At 55.3% G+C, this 13,315-nt stretch overlaps 1 protein-coding gene across 1 annotated transcript in view; it reads left to right on the forward strand.

Annotated features, from left to right (window-relative positions):
• The first annotated feature begins 526 nt into the window (after nt 1-526).
• Nucleotides 527-13,315, forward strand: part of LOC119090391 (protein Skeletor, isoforms B/C) — a 21,897-nt gene continuing 9,108 nt past the window's right edge. Inside the window, exons 1-2 of the mRNA XM_037213187.1 lie at nt 527-659; nt 13,047-13,184. Of these exons, the coding sequence (XP_037069082.1) occupies nt 611-659; nt 13,047-13,184 (187 nt within the window). The 5' untranslated portion in view covers nt 527-610. The remainder of the gene's footprint in view (nt 660-13,046; nt 13,185-13,315) is intronic.

The following is a 13,315-nucleotide window of genomic DNA, read 5'->3' on the forward strand; positions in this document are numbered from 1 at the left end:
CTGCACTCTCGAGGAGCAAAGAAACTTCCACATTGGTGGCTTCCAAAGGTGGAAACCACCCATGTTTCAGGAAAATGCCTCCCAGCTGGTATGGGCTACCCCAGCTTCCGGCCCACGTCATCGGGTCGATGTGAGTTAGTCGATCACGACAACTTGCAAAGCCGGTGCAGACTTTTTCCCTGCGGGAATCCCGGCGAGAGCTGCAAGCGTAGGAAAACCGTATGACAGGCGCCGCCACCGGCCGGCGCCCGGTCAGCGCCCCGGCCCGCCGGCTCGCCGGCGGCGTCAGGCCCGGCCCGATCCCCCACCTGTGGCACGGCCGCTGCGCTGCAATCTGCAGGCTGCAGTCGGCCCCGCAGCCTGCCCGCCAACAGGCCCGGCCGGTCGATGCAGATGACAAACAGGGCCCCGGCGGGCGGCCAGCCGGCCGGCCAGCGCCGGACCTAGCAGTGGGAAGGAAGTCCCGCCCCCGGCCGTGACGTCAGCGGCGCGCGCCAGCGGCCGGCCGGTGACTCCGACGCGGCAGCGGCCGGCCTCGCTAGCACCGGCAAGTCGGGCGTCAGTTCTGTTCTCTCCTTGCTCCCGGTGTGTTCTGTTTTTAGTTCTCACCATGTCGGTCCTCGGTTTGCTCCTGATGCTTGTCGGATTACAAGCCTCAGGTGAGTACAGCTGGCGGCTGCTGGCCGTCGGGCCTTGGCATTCCCATGAGGCTCTCCGGACGGTGACGAGGCCCTCGTTTGCACCCCCTGACGTCTTACCATCACCAGCAACCTGCATTGATCGCAGCCCTGCCCGCCCCCCCCCCCCTTAATAAGTGACTTTAATACGTCGGCAGTCACTCTTTCTAGCTGTCCCAGTGTAAGTTTTTTTTACTTTCAATATTCGTTGTTGGCATTTCCGAACGCCGAGATAACAAGAACCCAGCACTTTCACCGACAATATTGAGATGCTTGATGAGAGTGCTTGATTGCGGACGCTGGTCGCCGGCAGTCGACGACGCCAGGCCTAGGATCTCTGCGTCGCTTGTCTGTTATCGGTGGCGCTGTCGCTGCGCAGCGACTGGCCCATTTCAACGCCCAAATGTTTCATCCTCATGTGGGCTTTGTTGAGATGAGCGGGCGGACCCCGCCGAACCGCGGCGTCTCGGCGAAAGTGAGGCAGGCACCGGAGGTTAGGCGGGGTGAGCGCCTTCCAGCGCCCAAGGTCATACGGGGCTGCCAGTTAGCTGCCATTGGAACACACGCTCGGCACGCTAGAGTTCTCTTTTGAGACCTTCCTTTTGAGACCTTCCTTTTTGCCGAAAAATTCTGTAGAAGACTGGCAATGCCAGAGCTATGTTTCACCATCGCATTTATGTATCCAAAACTTACGAAAGCTGGCAAAATACTTTTACCTGTGCATGTCTTAGTCAAACGACACTGAAACTTACCTGCGTAACCATGATTTGCTTCTCGATGTATTGATTTACGTATATATATATATATATATATATATATATATATATATATATATATATATACGTCTGTCGATGCTATTTGTCGTCCACAGCAAGGTTTGGATAGTCAGTGATTCTCTTTACGTAGCAAAAAGGCCCTTCTATGTAGCATTCATATAATGAAGCCATTGCACCGGTCGATCACCATTAACTTGCTGGGAATTAAGCAACCATAGTTAATGTCATCTGACTTGTGCGGTCTTCCCGTGCACGAAACGAACGATTTTTCATTTATATACACTTTTATTATCTGCGTTGACAAACTTTAAGTATGTAAATATTGCGCCACCCGATATAAGCTACCAGATTTCCAGCCACGAACATACATTTCTTTCCAACCTTTTAATGAAACCGATGCCTGAAGTCTAAGCTATCCTATGCTTCCTTGTGGTGTCAGATCAGGCCTGGACCACCGTAAATATTCCAGATATTGATGTGCAAAACTCTTCTCATCCCAAGTGATTTCCCCTCGTGACTGTTCGCAGGCATATGCACCCATTTTGTGTAAAACGTGCAGTTTTCGCACATCACCACTACTGAGGACTTAGTCTTTTTTTTATTCGCCCCACTACGCGAGCGTTGTCAGTAAGCGCTGAATGTAATAGCTACGCTGTCAAGCAGCCTCGCGTCTGGACCGAACAGTTGCGGATCAGGCGATGGGACGCCTCAATTTCAGGTCAGGTCTAGAAAAAAACAAGGCACAGGCACAGATAAAAACCGCCCGACATATGAGCCCATCTGACGCTTTGGGTCTCACTTCTGCGCCATCCTGTGTCCCAGGTCTCACCTCTGCGCCATCCTGTATCCAAGATCTCACTTCTGCGCCATCCTGCCCGACATAAGAGCCCATCTGGTAGTTTGGGTTTCGTTTCTGCCGCCATCCTACGTCAGAGGTGACTTAGCCGGAACGGCATGCCGGCTCTCGGCCGCGCAACTTCCGCGATGACTCGCAGAGCGTGTTCAAGGAAGCAGGGCGGCTGTCTGTGCTCTGCCGAAGGTTGCGACCAACGGAGCTTGGTCGGGGTCAGATAGCCTGCGCTCACGTCCGGTGATCGGGCCGCGTGTCCCGGCGCCGTGACCTCGAGCGCGCAGGCCCGAGGGCGGACGGCGCCGTGCCGGTCGTGGTGGCGGGGATCGGACTGGCGAGGGGCGGCGCCGGGGGCCGGCCGGTGGCGGTCGCGCAGTCGCGATCGCTCTCGTCCGAGGGGCGAGAGCGAAGGCGGCGTGGAGCCAGCTGCCGAGCCGTGCTGGCGGCACGGTTTGCACGGCTGACGGGGTGGGTACCGGGCGGCACCAGCTGGGGTGTCTGGTGGCACCAGCACCAGCCGCGGCCATGCGATACCAAAACCTTGAAGGCGGTGCGGGACAGAATCCCGGCCCTCGTAGGCGCAACTACGGTGATGACTCATATGGCCGAGATGGCATCCGGTCGCTGGTGTGAGTGCAAGTGCATGCCGCGCTGGGCCGCACGTGGTGCTTGTATCCTGAGAGCTTGGACTGACCGGACTTGGTCTGGGTCAGATGGGCGGCGACCGTGGCCGGCCGTCGCCGCGCATTTGTTTGTTGGAGCCCTGGCGTGAAGGGCCGAACGTGTGGGTCGGGGCCCGCCCGCCTCCCGGCCGGAGCTCGTCGGCCCGGCCGCCGGCTGCCGCTGCCGTGCGTGTCTCGTGACCCAGACGGAGCGGCACGTGCAGCGCCGCCACCTGCCGCGCGGCGCAGGGCGCCTCCGGCGGCCCGGGCGCGGCCGACCCCACCGGATGCGCGCGCGGCCCGGCCGACGTGGTCCGGCCCCGTTCCGGCGTGGTGCGCCCGGACGGCGAGCGGGTGAAAGTGCGGCCCGGCGGCCAGACCGGCGGCTCTGCCGCCCAGGGCCGCGCCGCCAAGGCCCGCTGATGAGGCCTGCTGATGAGGCGCGGGCCCAAGGCTCTGCCGCTACCGCCTGTCACCACCGTCACGCCTGGACGCGTCGGCAGCCCGTCTACCGACGCCGGCGTGCAGGGCGGGTTATGCAACGGCTGAGTCGACCCACTTCAGAGACGCTGGTTTGACTGGGTAGCCTGGCTACCGACGCCGGAGCGTACAGGGCAGCTTATGCAACGGCTGAGTCTACTCACTTCAGAGACGCTGGTCTGACTGGGTAGCCTGGCTACCGACGCCGGAGCGTACAGGGCAGCTTATGCACCGGCTGAGTCGACTCACTTCAGAGACGCTGGTCTGACTGGGTAGCCTGGCTACCGACGCCGGAGCGTACAGGGCAGCTTATGCAACGGCTGAGTCGACTCGCTTCAGCGACGCTGGTCTGACTGGGTAGCCTGGCTACCGACGCCGGAGAGTACAGGGCAGCTTATGCAGCGGTTGAGTCGACCCGCTTCAGAGACGCTGGTCTGACTGGGCAGCCTGGCTACCGACGCCGGAGAGTACAGGGCAGCTTATGCAGCGGTTGAGTCGACCCGCTTCAGAGACGCTGGTCTGACTGGGCAGCCTGGCTACCCACGCCGGAGAGTACAGGACAGCTTATGCAGCGGTTGAGTCGACCCGCTTCAGAGACGCTGGTCACCTCCTTTTGGCGTCTTCTTATGGAAATGGAAGCCAGTGAGGCACCTTGTTTCCGTCCTGTCCTTCCGTCCTTCATGAGAGCTTACACGGGAAAAATGCTCATTGATGCAACGGTTGTACGAAAAAAAGCGGCACCGGTCAAATCACTACTAATGCTCGAAGTTTGGCAGGCTGCGGACAATTCGTGTTTTAATTAGTTGAGAAAGTATGAGACTGAGAGTATGAGAAGGTGCTGACACAAGCTCACAATGTTGGTACATTGTGGTAAAAGTTTTATGTGATCACTCGTATGTTTTATGAGCAGTTATGTAGCAATATTACAGATACTTTGCATTCGAGACCGATTTCTTACAGAACGACATATTCTGCTCATTCTCTCAGTTCGTGCCATAGCTGTTAACAGGACGGTGTATAAAACTGCCCAGACAGCTTAGAAAACATTATCCTTCGTGGTGTAATTTCGAGTTCTGTCCTAGTTGCTGATGTGACACCAGCAAAAACACCCAAAGCATGCCATGTCGCGGCTTACACATGAGTACACATCACTTGCTCCATCTAGAAATGCCCGTTCGTGATAATACGACTTCGTATCCTATCCCCTGCCAGTCGTGTTGATTCATCATCTTTGCAACACCGGTTACAAGACGTGAGCCCTGCCTCGATCCGTGATGTCCTTTCGCAACTTGGAAGACCGAAGTTCATCGCTTCCTTTTCGTTCATCGTTTCCTCCCTGACTTGCTGATGACTTGCACTTACCACGGAGCTGGTAGGGACGTCGCTATCGGTAACGCTGGAGTAGAGTGACGTCATTATCGCGAACGCGGGTGTTGGCCAACGGGCTTTCCCGCAGCGATAGACGTTGACGTCATCATCCCTGCCAGAAAAGAATGAGACCTCATGCAGGAAGCATTTCAATTGACTCAACTTGCAGTTACTGCGGCTGTAAGTTTCCTGCAGAGAAGTTGAATGACTGAAATTCTGAGGACGGTCAAAGAACTAATCGCTACATTCTCAACAAGGGATTAAGCTTTGCAACTGTAGACACTAACGTGCTTTGTGTATATGAACAAGTTGAGTGAATTTATGAACGTTTTAATTCATTTGCCCGCAGGCACTATAGTGTTGATGGGTTAAATCAAAAAACAAAACAGAGTGTCGCCAGGCATGAACTAAATCTAGATCTATGACCTGATACCGCCTGGTTGAACGTTTTCTGCAAGGGCTGTTCACGGCACAACCACTGCGCATTACTGACGTCGCAGTCACCACAGAGCTGATATAGGTCCCTGAACCCCACTCCCCACAGAGCTGATATAGGTCCCTGGACCCCACTCCCCACGGAGCTGATATAGGTCCCTGGACCCCACTCCCCACAGAGCTGATATAGGTCCCTGGACCCCACTCCCCACAGAGCTGATATAGGTCCCTGGACCCCACTCCCCACAGAGCTGATATAGGTCCCTGGACCCCACTCCCCACAGAGCTGATATAGGTCCCTGGACCCCACTCCCCACAGAGCTGATATAGGTCCCTGGACCCCACTCCCCACAGAGCTGATATAGGTCCCTGGACCCCACTCCCCACAGAGCTGATACAGGTCCCTGGACCCCACTCCCCACAGAGCTGATATAGGTCCCTGGACCCCACTCCCCGCTAAAAACCTGTCACTCTTCTGAATTCGGACGCTCTTCTGCTGGTGATTGCCGGGCCGGAGAACGTCACCGTGCTAACGGCGAGTCGGCCTCGGAGATAACCGGCTGAACGCAGCCACCCCTTCCCTCCCCCAATGCCGGGTCGTGAACCCTTCACTTATGCACGTGGCTAAGTAAGTGATGGCAGAGCTGCGTCCTCTCGCTGCCGGCCGCTGCTGGGCGACTGGGCATGAGGAGACAACCGGTGCCCAGCTGCTGCCCGGGGAACTGCTGCTGGACTGGCAGGGGTGCCCAGCTGCTGCCGGGGAGCTGCCGATGGACTGGCAGGGGTGCCCAGCTGCTGGCCGGGGAGCTGCCGATGGACTGGCAGGGGTGCCCATCTGCTGGCCGGGGAGCTGCCGATGGACTGGCAGGGGTGCCCAGCTGCTGGCCGGGGAGCTGCCGATGGACTGGCAGGGGTGCCCAGCTGCTGCCGGGGAGCTGCCGCCGGGCGGACAGCGGGGAAGCCGTCCACCCTGGCGTCGGACAGCGTGGGAGCCGTCCACCGTGTCGTCGGACAGCGTGGGAGCCGTCCACCGTGGCGTCAGACAGCGTGGGAAAACATATCTCGTTACCCGCCCCGATGTTTTAGGAGGTTGCTCGAAGGACACGATGGGCCTTATGTACATGGTCAGTGACAGTCACCCGTTCAGGGATTCCGGGCGCGACCAACAGCGGACGTGACAACGTCATGGTCGGTAGGGAGGAGCCGCCCCTGTCTTCGAAAGGTGGGAATATAATCTGGAGCAATCGTGCTGCAGGATTCATCCCCTCCCCCCCCCCCCCACCACGCATCAATGATAAGGGAAATTGTCAGCAATGTGGATGAGGACGTCAAAATGGGCCACTTACTGAGGGCAAGTTTAAAGTCTCATGGCGACCATATTAAGGAAGCTTATTGCCCATGGCGATCTGTGACCAGTCTTCAAATGGCATATCCGTTTGTTTGACCCCATATCTAGTCCGGCCTTGGTTATAAGGAAACGCCAGAATGTATAGGGCGAGACGAGCATGCAATCGTGTGCAAAGCCACAGGATATGCAACTTGTGGGAGAAGTTGGCCACTCTACCCGATTCTGTCGAGGGTCTACATCCGATAATGGCCCAACTTTAGCCTACATCCGATAATGGCCCAACTGTAGCCTACATCCGATAATGGCCCAACTGTAGCCTACATCCGATAATGGCCCAACTGTAGCCTACATCCGATAATGGCCCAACTGTAGCCTCAGATATTGATATAAATGGGCGTTATCTGGTGGCCATAGGCTTTCCGTAGCTGTGGGCTTGAACTGTAACGTCCCAATTTGATCCGTGTTACAACGTTTGTAAGTTAGACAAAACACTTTGGATCTGAACTGTTGTATGAGCAACTCATCTCACGGCATCAACACCTGAGCAGGTATTCTAAAACAACGGAGCGCGTTCCGTTGTTGCCTTTCTGCTATTGGAGCGTAAAAAAACGTTGCAGAAACAACAAATGTATATCTTAATCATTCATGATTGCTAAACGCGCGACTCAATTCTACCCAGATTACCTAACGGATCTCGAGTGGTTGGGAGCCCAAATTCGTCATGAGGCCCAGCCGAGGCCGAGAGAATATTCCTGCTACTCGTATGGACCAACAAATGCACCACATTACGAAGCCTCCATTATGGATGCATGAGATGGTGGCTGAGGTCCGTGCAACAACAGAGGGCTCGTCGTGACTCATATGCAGCAGGTCACGATGGGGCAGGGCAGGAGACTCTCGCCTGCTGGAGCAAAGTTCCCCTTACTGAGTAGGAGCATGACTCCGTGTCTCCCCATCCGCCGACAAGGTAGTGGCGCCGCCCGCACCGCCAGACCGGCTACCGGCGCTAAGTTGCTGAGCCACCACCTGGCGCCAACTTTCTGCGTCAGTGTTCGGCACCGAGTCACCGTTGCTGATGCTGGCTATTGGCGGCAGCTGCCGGTAGTCCGCTGGTGCCGCGGTCCGTCAGCGGTAACTGGATTTCAGTCGATTGATTACAGCCGGATCCCGCGGGAACCAAGGGTGGGAAGGGGGGAGGGGGGGGGGGGGGGGTGCGGAGCCGTGGCCTCACTTCGTCGACACCGACGCCTAAGCCAGTGTGGTCCCAGTGTGGGTCTCAGTCCAAACGTGGACGGAGAATGTGCAGCACTGAACGCGTTCGCTCGCGTGAATCCTGCTGCTAGTGCTAGTGCTGCTAGACGGATCGTGACGTCACGCAGCGAGGCGTGGGCACCTTGTCCGGAGTTTTTCGGATGTCTTCTGGAAAGGGGGGGGGGGGGGGGGGTCGCTAGGGATGCGTTCTGGCATACCTGCTGAGGGCCATGGGAGCGCCACAGCGCTGGTCAGAGTCAGCGGCGAGTCTCGACGCTGCTGACGGTGGCCAGTAGTGGAGCCAATCAGATTTAGCGGGCCATCTGGCGGCCGCCCACATGAAATTACGTCTCTCCGCGCGCAACCAATGGGCCTTGTCTTCGCTCATAGCAGCTAGCTGCAGTCTGCCGGCTGAACATCTGTCGGCTGCAGGCTGTCAGCTGCAGGCTGCCGGCTGAACATCTGTCGGCTGCAGCCTGCCGGCCGTAGGCTGCTGGCTGAACGCCTGTCGGCTGGTGAAGCCGGCGGAAGGAAGAGACGCGCTTAAGACTGCAAGCGAAAAGATAACGCCACCAACTCACGTCACACGCAACGATTCATAAGTCATGTTGTCGCGGCCAGAAATTCGTCTGATTCTGTTGCTCCGAAATCGACTCCTGGTCTAACACAGGGCATGGGATTCCCGACCCTGTGTATGGGTAGCACGGTGTGATTTGCAGTCGACTCCGACGCTGTCTCAATTTTCAACTGAGTTACTCCAGCGGCGATTCCGACGGAGTTTCTTCCGGTGGCAATGGTTGTCGGTAACACGGTTTAAGAGATGATCCGCATGGGCGAGATAAAAGTTTACATAACACATGCATTTCGCAATAAAAAGCTGTAGATGTGTCTCATTCTATTTGCTACGCATTTCAAAATGTCAGCATCAGAGTATGAGTTGTACTAAGATGTTCATTGCAATTGATATGCATTTATATATATATATATATATATATATATATATATATATATATATATATATATATAATATTTACCTGAAAGACCATTGAGTAAACAGCATGCTGAACTCAGCTGCTGCTCACACGAAATCACACAAATACTCCTCTCCGAGTGACACGACGTTCGAATGACTAGATTCCACTTTGAACTTGAAAAGTAAATAAAAATTGGTGACTTCGAGGTAGGCTGCAACTTTACCGAAGCCAAACACACGTCTGGTTAAGACAGCAAGAGTGTCAGTTTCCTTTACACACGTCTGGTCAAGACAGCAAGAGTGTCAGTTTTCTTTACACACGTCTGGTTACGACAGCAAGAGTGTCAGTTTCCTTTACCTTCGATTCGGCACCTTCAGCTGAAAGTGGGCGACTGGATTCAGTGCAGTTCTGTACAAGAAATTCTTCGTGCAGTTATGTGCAAGCAATGCCTCCACCCTGTGCTCTGGCTGGCCATGTACCGCGTAATATATCTGTTCTGAGCCATGGGGTTAGAGTATGCGGCTGTCATTAAATGGTGTCTGAGGGGGAAGTTACCTGAGGGTTACCTTTTCCTCTTGTCCTGGAGCCAGTGGCAATCGAGTACAGATTAAAGCATTTATTAGTTCTCCAGTACAGAAACTATTCCCGAGCTGCGGGTCCCTCCTGCCGTAGTCACGCAACCACGTACGGCATGGCCACTTGACAACATGACTGTGGCACGAACACGGCACTTTTCCTAAGCATGCGGCAACGTTTCGTGCGGCGCACGCTGTTGCTGACGTCACGACCGGTCCGGCGGAGGGGGGAGGGGGAGGAGGCGAGGGAACGTAGCGGCGGCGGCCGAGCCAGCGTGGCGCCGCGTCATATAGCCGGCGACCGTCCAGCAGGAGCCCATCAATCTGACGGCGCGGCGCCGGGCGCGCGCGACGCCGATCGACCGTCCACGTCCGCTGACGACGGTCGGCCGGGACGTCGGTCGGTCGGCCAGTCGGCCCCGGGGCCGGGGCAGGGGCCGGGGCAGGGGCCGCAGCCACGCTACAGCCGGAAATGGAGCCGGGACCGGGCTGGAACGCCTCGACCCCGGCCCGCTGTCAGCCGTGGAGGCCGTGCCACCCTGCTGGCCAGCTGCCCTGCACACTCACAGTGCGTGTGGTAAAACCTTACTTCGTTCTTCGCGCGCTTAAAGCTGGTTGTGCTCCCGACGCTTATGCTCAAATCCAACCGACGCGTCGCTAAACGGGCAACAAAGTAATCCAACCGACGCGTCGCTAAACGGGCAACAAAGCTTACAGCGCCGCACGGCGGAGGCGGGTCTCGGCTGTGACCCGTAGCTTGTAATAATTTCGGGCAGGGCGGCCGAGAGCAGAACGATATTTAGGGATCCTGCACATATTGACAGGACTTGTCAGGCTAAATGCACTGCGTTTTACAACGGGGAACGCTGCGCTGCTTGAGACATGATAATCTTATCGGAGTTGGGCGAGACAGCTGCTCCCCCGCCTTTTTTGGTGTATTGTCTCGTTGGTGATGTCGGAAATGCATTGAACTTATGTAGGGCACATTGACTCAGCCTCATGCCAGCATGTAATGATACAGGGCGTACCGCTGGATGCTGACCCAGTGGTGACAGAGCCTCAGTGAAGATGGCAAAACGGGATTTGACGCCGGTTCTTTCTATGCACCACCAGAGGGTTCATATGAAAAGTTGCGGGGCGTTGGCGGGGAAGGGAGGGGCTTTCCCGTCTGCCCATCCTAATTTGGCGCCTCTATGGTGACCTTCTTTAGCAATACCTCACGAGTAGTTGCTTATAAGCTACGACGCTATGATAAATGGCTACAAAGCCAGGATGATGCGAATAGAGGACGCTTTTCACTGTCACGTATTTGCAGAATCACCTACTATCTGGCCCTGTTTGTGGGGGAAGATGCTCGTCTCCTTATGGCCCACACGGCTCAAGCGTCGTTCATTTCCGATTTTAGCTAGCTCCTCGGTGCCTCTGAATGGGCGAAATAATCCAGATTTATGCGCTTGTCGCAGGCCTTTTAAATCCCTTCTTTGGCATTCAATAGGTTGACATCATTGGTTTCCGTCGAACGGAGCTATGAGCAAAACTTCGACGCTAGCATTCGCTGCACCATACTTAGACACCTCAAGTGTCTCAAACAAGCAATCCTTGCGTCAAATATCAGAGCCATGTAATGTGCACATCGCATGCTACGGGCTCGTTTATAACCTTTATTGATGAGTTAAGTCCGCCGGATACCGCGTGAAATTAAGTTGAGTCCGGCGCAAAGCGACCAATTCCCATCAAGGGTTTGTTTTTTAGAAACTTGATCCGAACACTTTGAATGAATGGATTTATAGGATCTGCGCTTACACTAAGCAGTGCTTCTTGTGTGAGCCCTGACCCCTACCATCCGATCGCGCAATTCCAGGCAACGGCAGAATTTAGTGGCGGAAGCTTAACGTGCCGCAATGCTGAGCGCGGTCCGTCCTGCCCCCTGACGTCAACTGACCTTTAGCGCGACCGCTGCCACCGGCCGCAGGCCATGCCTGTCAAGGATAAATAGCGAGCGCCTAAAGCGACTCGAACCCATCCAGCCACGGATGGCTGAACCGGGAGGCAGGCGCTCTAACCAACTGATCCACCGGGACAGACACCGAGTTCCATGCTAATGGAATCCTGGAGTGAGATCTTAACGCCTTTTTGGGGGGCCAGGCACTGTCGCCTTGGTGCTACAGAAAATTTAATCACGAGAATGTTAAAACAGCATGTTAAAATAGCACATTGGACTGCTCGCGAAGCAGAGTTTAGGTTCGCCTCATGAATGATAAGGCCGTTTTTAATTTCTGCCGTACGAAAACTTCCCACGCCTACCACTTCCAACAGAGTGATAATGCTCAAGACATTGGCCGTGAAAGGCGCCAGAAAATAGCTCTCCAGTCGTTCTGAACTTTCTGAGAAGGTTTTGAACATCTGACTTTGGAGCATAAGCTTAAGTCGGGTCGGCCTGTGCTGAATGATAACTCGTGAGCTGTCGGGAACACATGCATCGAGGTGGTCGGGCAGTGTACAGAAGGTTCAGGCCGCGCCTAAGTTTAATATTCGTATTATTTGCACATTGGACTGCGTGCAGCCTCAAATACCAAATGAACCGGTTCGCAGCGTTTGGCTTGGTCCCAAATTCTCACTCCGGTGCTACGTTGGATTCCCTTGCTATTTATGTGCCTTTTGAAACAATCAGGTTGAGGAAAGGCTTTCCTCCAGCGGGCTTCCCCTCATTTATATGCTGAAGAGGCCGCTCAAAATTGGCCGTCTGTGCCCGCGGCGCGTCCCGGGCCGTACTCGTGAATCCAGCGGCATCGTGTCGCAGTAATCTAGGAGTTGAAAGAGGTCATCGGACAGTCTTTTGGTACCGTTGACATTGGAGTGACCCGCAAAGCGTCGAAAGGCACATCTATGGTCGATTGGGAGGTCAAGTCTCTTCTCATGTTGAGCCTTCCGAACGTCCGGCATTAACCCAATGCCTAACTGTTTTGTGTTCGCTGTGCTTGTCAACTGCATTGTTTGGAAATGGTGGTCAAGCCTTCGAAAAATGAAAATAAGCTGAGGCGGTCAGCGCATCTTCCGAAACTCTTTTAATACGCATACTTGGAGCAAATATAGCGTAGGTTGTGGCAAGTGGCAACTGCAGTAACAACTGGAGTAGAACGCAAACATCCAAAAAGGACGCGGCTCATTGCCAGCATGATGGGTTGGTGCTGTCGCTGATATTATGACGCGTGTTCTCTCTGAAATGTCGTTCTTCCCGGAAACATGTGATGCGTGAGGGGACACGGGTTTAGTTTGGGAGACCAAAATCCGAGCTCACAAATGTGGTCTGGACGGCTACATACGCATGCATCTTTACAGGCGGTTTTTTTTTTTAGAAAAGTGTGTTCATGCATAAGCGCAGGTACGCGTCCCTAATTGTACGAGCATTGGGGACAACAGCCCGTTGTCCCACTGCTCATGCATCAACGTGCTGAGGACAGCTTTTAACTGGACTCGGCGTCCGGCATTCTTACGGCAGCGGGACTCCGCTCCAGTGTGCAAGCACTAACCTGTAACCTGTTCTCCGCTGCCGATCAGCCGACGCCTCGCCCGTGGTGGCGACAGCGCGCCCCGTCGGCTGTGACTCGTTTTCGTTGTGAGTGATCGCCCCCGTGCGCCGTTTGCCGCAGTGACTCGTTCGGAGCCCTACTACGGCGTGCCCATCGGCCCACTGCGGAGCTACGCACACGGCATCACCGGCTTCGTGTACGCCGCCAGCGAGGACACCATCTTCATCAAGGGCTTCAGCTACGACGGCAGCGGTCCCGGTCTGTGAATAATCAACACATGTTTGCGTGCTTGCGACCTGGGCTGACATGCGCGAATGGTAGTGTATCACAGTTAAAATGCACTGATTATGCGTACATATAGACGTTATTTACGTCCACTTGTCCTGTTT

The sequence above is a fragment of the Pollicipes pollicipes genome, unplaced genomic scaffold (genome assembly GCF_011947565.3).
Source record: "Pollicipes pollicipes isolate AB1234 unplaced genomic scaffold, Ppol_2.1 Scaffold_3087;HRSCAF=3621_pilon_pilon_pilon, whole genome shotgun sequence".
In the NCBI taxonomy this organism is placed as follows: domain Eukaryota; kingdom Metazoa; phylum Arthropoda; class Thecostraca; order Pollicipedomorpha; family Pollicipedidae; genus Pollicipes; species Pollicipes pollicipes.